We start from the raw sequence: 7,329 nt of genomic DNA on the forward strand, positions 1-7,329 counted from the left end.
TGGCTTTTCAGGAGGGAGAACATTGCCATCTGCTGTCCCTACCACATCCTGGTGGTGCTGCTGCTGCTTGGTCCTCAGCTGCTTATTCATCAGAGTTACCACTGCTTCTTTCACAGCTAAGCTTCCCTGAAGGTCATTCCACTATCTGCCACCTGTGGATGCACTGGGTAGCAAGACAGCTCTGCAACTGAGAGGGATTGCCTATGATGATCTCACACACGTGTGCGTGCAGACACTTTATATGTGTGTGTTTATATACACGTATAAACCGTGTGTGTGTACTGTTACCCAGATAACAGATAACCTTGTGGGTAAGCTACTGGTAAAAGAGACAGGAACAGCTCTACAGCCAAACCTTTTATATGCTTGCACTCTAAAACATGAAAACAAACATTTATTGTTTCACTGAAACTTTTGGAACTGAACCGAACCACATCTCTTGTGGAGTTAGAAGGTGTTGATTAGTTAGGATTTACATACTTGGGAAAGAGAGGGAGGGTTTCTTATCTCCTTTCCTTTCCATTGTGGAATATTGTTCAATGCTGACCTGTTTCTTCTTAGTTTATGGTCTTCTCTGAGAAGGCTGTTTTTATTTTTACAAATTATTTAAGCATCTTAACAAAAATATATCTATTACAGCAAAATAACATCTAATAACTTTGGTTACATCAGTCACTACTACTAATATTTTTAAGATAAAGCTATGATACAGTGTATATGGATTATTTAATGCACGGACTTCCCTTATCTCCTTTCAGGTTTTGTGCTTTATTTAATTGTGCTTAATGGCTTCCTTTATATGCAGACCAAGTTAGTTCTCACATCTACAAAGGTTCACAGGACAATCACTCAAACAGGCTTTGGGGCCTTGTGTTTTGCAGTACTTCTCTAGCTTGGCTTAGGCCCCTTGAAAATGGCCCAGGTTGGCAACAGAACATATATAAAATGCGTGCACGTGTGTGTGCATATATACTCTGTGTGTGTATGTACACATATAAGCCTCATGTGTTTGTGTGTGTACACATATAACCCAAAAGACTCTCTGTATGCCTGAAGAAGGGTGTTTGTGCCCAAAAGCTTGCAAAGAACAATTTTTCCAATTATTTAGTTGGTCAAATAAGATATCACATCCACCCAAAGAACATTGTCTACACATATAAACTGTGTGTGTGTATGCACACATATAAATTGTTTGTGTATGCACACAAACCTTGTGTGTGTACGTATAAATACACTGTGAATGCTCTTGTGTTTATGCACGTCTATACCGTGTGCTCACACATGTGTGTGTTGCAGACTGTTAGCTATCATAGGAGACCAGAGCTCCTCTCCCTCTTAACAAAAGTATTGTAGTCGCTGTAGTGACAGGTTCTCTTGCAACCTCTTATTTCAGTGATGTCCCAAATAAAAAACCTTTGCTTAGTTAAAGGCAACTGGACTGTTTCTTACCAGGCAGCCAACCCAGGTGCCAAATGCATCAGAAAAAGATGAAAGAAATCCCATAGTGGATAAACGTATATGTGTGTGTGTGTATATAGCATAAGCTTTCATGAGCTGAAATTCACTTCATCAGATGCTATGAAATGATGTGCAGAAAGCAGAGTATAAGAAGGCGAGTGAAATTAGAATACAAAAGACAAGGGAGTTGTGGGGTGGGGGGGGTACTGGGAGAGACAAGCAAATGAACATTAAACCAGCATAAACAAAGGAGTTACCAAAACTAACCAAGGTAATGGGGTAAGAATCCACAGTCTGTTTAAACCAGACTTAACATAATTGAGTCTGTGGATGATTTGGTCTGCAATTTTTTGCTCACAAAAGCTATACTTATATATCTACTTTGGTTTGTTTGTAAGGTATAAATCTACCCTGCCTTCAGTCTGAAGTCAGGCAGAAGGCAGGATAGATTTGTACCTTACAGACTAACCAAGGAAGACCCACACACACCCCAGAAGCTTTGTGAGTCCATTGTCATGTTCATCAGGTGGTATGAAAGGACAGCATGGAACAGTGTATAAAGTGGAATGGGTGATTAGAATATAACAGGTAGAGAAGCAGGAAGGAGGGGGCAGGGGAAGGGCTATGAGGTATACAAGAAAAGAACTTATAGGAACACAGGTGTCACAAAAACCAATCCAGGTAATGGGATAATAATCTGTAGTTGCTGTTTAACTCATACTTAACACAGTTTAGTTTTGGATAATTTCTTCTTCTGCAGTTTCCGATGGTACCATGGTTAAGAATCTCTGGGAGAAAATGTTTTAACTGCATTTTGTTCTGTCAATATTTTAATGCTCATTGTTGCTTGATAGCTCAGTACTAAGTTGAAACTTACTTGTCTTATTTACTACATATGGAAGTCAAATACAGTCTATTTTTTTTTCTTTTAGAGAGATTATAACGAGCCCTGTGTACAATGTTCTGATGTAAACTGGGGTCTTACCGACGAAGGCAAATTTTATTGTAAATCTTGTCACAATGTTATAGAGGTAAGTAAATAAACTCTCCACTCCCCTCCATCACTTAAAACTAGTGAATTTTCATTTGGATTACTACAAGATGCAGACAACATTATGGATCTTTTAATTCTATGGCTAAATTATGCTGTTAAAGATACTGCACCCCCAAACAATGAGAGAGAGGTGAGCAAAAGGTGCCATGCTATTGTGGCTAGATTGTTTCCAGGTCTCATTTAGAACATAGTTAAGTATCTCTACACTATATGATATACAGTATAGACATGATTAGTTGCATCATCCATATACAATCATAGTTTTCTGTTTGTCATTCTTCAGTTTTAAGTTTTAAACTTATTTCTATCTTATTCTTTTCTTTAATTAGGTGAAATGATGCAACTCATAGAATCACAGAAAATTAGGGTTAGAAGATACCTCAGGAGGTCATCTAGTGACCAACCCACTGCTCAAAGCAGGAGCATCTCCAACTACACCATCCCACCCAAGGCTTTGCCTAGCCAGGTCTTAAAAACCTCTAAGGATGGAGATTCCACCCCCTCTCTGGGTAGCCTGTTTTAGTGCTTTACTACCTTCTAGTGAGAAATTTCTTCCAAATATCTAACCTAAACTTCCCTTGCTGCAACTTGAGACTATTTCTCCTTGTTCTATTTATCTGCCACCACTGAGAACAGTCCAGTTGCATCTTCTTTGTAACCACTGTTCAGGTAGTTGAAGGCTGCTATTAAATCCCCTTTCAGTATTCTCTTTTCCAGACTAAATAAGATCAGTTCCTTCAGCCTCTCCTCATATGTGATGCCACAGCTCCCTAATCTTTTTGTCCACATCCTTTATGTGATGTGGGGCTCAAAACTAGAAACAGTACTCTAGATGTGGCCTTGCCAGTGCTGAATAGAGGAAAAGAATCAGTTCTGCTGGCAGTGAGGGTTCTTGCACTAAATGTTCTGGCTCAGGTAGCCCATGCAAATTAGATGTTGCTGTTTTCTTACTAACCTCCCTTTTTATTTTGCAGAGAACTAAAGAGGTTTTAGTTTCTGATGCTATTCCTAATACCAAGATCCAGTCACTCTCCAAAGGATTAAGAAAGAGGAAAAAAATTGGTATGAAGATTTCTTAATATATTATTTCTACTAACACATCTTTCTAGATTTTCAGTTTTTCAGGATAACGATATACTAATTTTAAGTGTTACCATCATAGTTCTTGATGGCAAATTAGTTTTTTTTCCTATAATTGGCCCATGTGTAGGTGCTTTATATGGATATTGGAGGTGGTTCAGTCCTGGTATGAAATTTGTATAATAAAGAAGAACAAAATGTGCATACCCAAGATAGGACAAGAAGTAAAGGTAGTTGTTGAAACTGCAGCAGACTTGAAATATAAATGAAAGAAGGGCATTTTGTTACATTGCTTTAAATTGGGAGAGACAATGAATTAGAGAATAGGAGTAATGAGAATGTAGATGAATGTAGGAAAATTTGAAAGAGCAAGAGGAGCAGGAATTATGAACAGAAGCAAGGGCAAAATTGTGTAACATTTGGAACCACGAGATAATAAGTAGATTGCAACAGATTCGGCCCCTTTTTCAGCTAACGGTGATCTTTGTAGGATGGTCTGAATGTCTGACAAGGTCTCTTAAATTTAAATCTCCAGGATTCGATGAAAGAGACAGAAAATAAAATGGAGGGTATGCTGCTTTCTCATCCCCTTTGCTATTGAAATGAGTTCTAGTTTTTCAGGCTGGTAATGGGAAAGAAACAAGCATGCTTTTTTTTCCCTGACTACTATGTTTTGGTTTGTTTCAAACCTCTCATCGGCTAACATATCAACATGGTGTTTGTAAGGCAATATTAGAGAACTCTCATTTTACTACAGCTATTTGATTCTTGAGAAATATGTGGAAAAGCTGTTGTTATTTGGTTGCTTTTTTTGTCATTTAAGAAACTATCCTTCATTGAGTTATTTGAGGTACTTTGTAGAGTTTTGCCCCAGGATGTGTGGGGCTTCCCTGATCAAAGCAATGTTCTAGTTCCTGCAGTAAGAGATCAAGTTGTTAATGTATTAAATGGGTATGTGCGGAGAGAAACAACCATTTTTGTTTGTTATCCTTTAGATAAAGGCTGGGAATGGTATGTTTGTGAAGGCTTTCAGTATATACTCAAGAAGCAAGCTGAAGCCCTGCAAAAATTAGGGGTGTGCCCACGGATGAAGGTAAACAGACCTGAGAACATGAGCTCTGAATAAGTACAATTGATCTTGTTTATTTCACAAATATTGGTATTCTAAGATAGATGGAATAAACTTATCTTAAGAACTTACTGAGGAGGAAAAGATGGTAAATCTATGAAAATAAATATACTGGGCACAGTGTAGCAGGGCACTGAGGTGTGCTTGCTGCTTGCTAGTGGCAGAGGGGAGCTAATGAGAGACTCACCTAACCAGAGGGCTCAGGCGGGAGCTATGTAAGTCCAGAGCCTGCACCAGTCAGGCAGTCTCTCCCTGGTAGTCATGAAGTGAGGAGCTCCTGGCAACAGAGCAGAAGGGCTCCTGAAGGAACATGGATTTATCTAAGCCAGTGGTTCTCAACCTTCTTTGTACCAGGACTCATTTGTAAACATCAATGGCCAGTCCCAATCCTGTGCCCCTCACTCCTGGTCTGCTGCCCCCCAGCCCTCAGTGTGTGGGGCAGGGGTGGGTGTGTAGGGTAGGAGGGGCCCCAAGCAGCCCCATGCAGACTGGAACCCTGGCAGCCTGCAAGGAAAAAGCCATAGCTTTCCATGTTTTTCTCCTTTTAAAGGAGAATCCATTTTAAATGTTTGCTGATCCATTTTTAAAGTTTGTTTGCAACCCTTTCATATATTCTTGTGACCAACGGGTTGAGAAATGCTGATCTAAACAACTCTGCAGGGCTGGGATTAGAGGCAAGTTTCCTAGTTAGAGAAAGACTGGGTTTTACAGATAAGTGGCCTTTGTTTTATGTTAAACCCCTGGAGGGTTTGAGATGTCTGCCTGAGGGCTGAGCTGCTTCTTGTTTATTGAAGTTGCGCTGGTAGTTTACCCTTGTGCCCTGCTGGGGCAGGCTCAAGGCCTACTTAGAGAACTGGTAACCCAGGAGCCTACAGACTGAGAGTGGGGGCCCCTTGGTTTAGGAGCCTAGGAAAAGGCTGAGACCTGGACCAGAGGTCTAAGAGCCCAGAGGAGGGTCTGTGTGTGGGACCGGGGGTCCGAGAACCCAGAGGGAGACTGTACGTGGGACTAGGGGATATAAGGGCCCAAGGGGACCAAGTGTACAAATAAGTAACATCAAAGAAAGAGAACACTTTCAAGACTTGAGGCATGGTGTAGGGGAGGAACAGAGCCCTTAAAGCTGTGGGTTCCCTGGAGGGGTACAGATACTTATGTAGCCCTTGAAGCTACAGTTGCCCTGCAGGGCTACAGGCCAGCCAGGAGGGCCCATTGAGCTAAGGGTTGAATCAAGACTATAAAAGGTCCAAGTGAGATCCAGTGGTAATGCAAATGGACTAAGGTTCACTCTAAGACCTATGGGCAGCCTCCCTTATTCATCCTAAGATGAATGAATGAAAGGGAGAGCAATTTGAGGACGGCTGCAATAGAGAGTGAACTGGCCAGGAGTCACATGGCCACCAGGGGGTGTCACAACTACCCCTGCCACACAGCAAATAGTAATTCTAATTTTCCAATTAATGTTTTAGTGGAAACAGGCCCAAAACACTGTTCAGAACTTCTTAGTTGTATCAATAATATGTCTTCTTTTTTTAATTTATGATTTTATAAGGCTTAAACTAATCAATCTCTCTTGTTTATTTTTATCAGGATGAAATTCTCTGCAGTTTTTGGAGATGTTACCTTCAGAAGAGCAAACAGGCATATTGCCCTAGACCAGTTAATGACACTCCCCTGGAACTGGTTGTAAGTGTGAATTACAAAGCTGATATGCAAATGGTTTCTCTCATCCTGGAATGGTGTTCAGTCACATGTATGCATAGTTTTAATGTCTTGCTGTAAGGACTATCCTCATAGGAGAGTCTAAATAATCTATTTTGATGCTTTAAGACAATATATCCTGTTTTATGGATGGTTAATTGTTAATTTTTAATACCACATTTTATTAAAGCAGCACAAACTACATGTTATCTATTGGCCCGGCTTTGAAAATTACATAATGGCATAAAAACAGGTATATTAAATAAGGTCTGGGGTCTGTAATACAGCCTGTATGTAGGTGTTTATCTTTTAGGCATGCAAGTCTCTTTATTTTATCTGTAAAGAGAGAGCCAAATCTTAGGTCTTCTGTTCAGAGAAACCATCTGAAGTTAAAAGATCTCACGCAGGCTATGATCCCGTGTTTACTAGCCAATATATTAACTGTGCTTTTACAAATAAGGCCCATGTATTTTAACTAACTTCAGATAATTATGTAATTTATTTACAAAAACAGGTATCTGACAGTGCTACTGATGTGGATAGTGAACCAGAGAGAGTTAGTCCTTTTGACTTGTCATCTTTCACTGAAAGTGATATAGATTTACAGACAGAATGCAGCTTTGGACAGATTTCTTCAGTTGACAAGACCTCAGGTAGGAACAAATATGACTACCTGGAAAATCACTTTTTGACACAGTTAATGTGAATTTTGAAAATTTGACTGTTCACTTAGAAATCTTCACTGTATATTTTAATTCAGTGCACAACCCATAAATCCTTCTAATTAGTATTATTTCTAACAGACCAGAAAGTGGTTGGCATGGTTCTTCTCTGAGGAGAGAGAGAAGATAAACAGGCATACGAAACACATTGGAAGACAAAGAATAAAGTTCTATCATAGACTTCTCCC

General features: G+C 39.8%; 1 protein-coding gene across 1 annotated transcript in view; it reads left to right on the forward strand.

Moving 5' to 3' along the window:
* Positions 1-7,329, forward strand: part of TAF1B (TATA-box binding protein associated factor, RNA polymerase I subunit B) — a 68,599-nt gene that overhangs the window by 6,961 nt on the left and 54,309 nt on the right. Inside the window, exons 2-6 of the mRNA XM_019520738.1 lie at positions 2,391-2,489; positions 3,487-3,574; positions 4,588-4,685; positions 6,309-6,404; positions 6,934-7,072. Coding sequence (XP_019376283.1) covers positions 2,391-2,489; positions 3,487-3,574; positions 4,588-4,685; positions 6,309-6,404; positions 6,934-7,072 — 520 coding nt within the window. The remainder of the gene's footprint in view (positions 1-2,390; positions 2,490-3,486; positions 3,575-4,587; positions 4,686-6,308; positions 6,405-6,933; positions 7,073-7,329) is intronic.

This window comes from Gavialis gangeticus, unplaced genomic scaffold (genome assembly GCF_001723915.1).
Source record: "Gavialis gangeticus isolate Ggan-Ray unplaced genomic scaffold, GavGan_comp1, whole genome shotgun sequence".
NCBI classification, from domain to species: domain Eukaryota; kingdom Metazoa; phylum Chordata; order Crocodylia; family Gavialidae; genus Gavialis; species Gavialis gangeticus.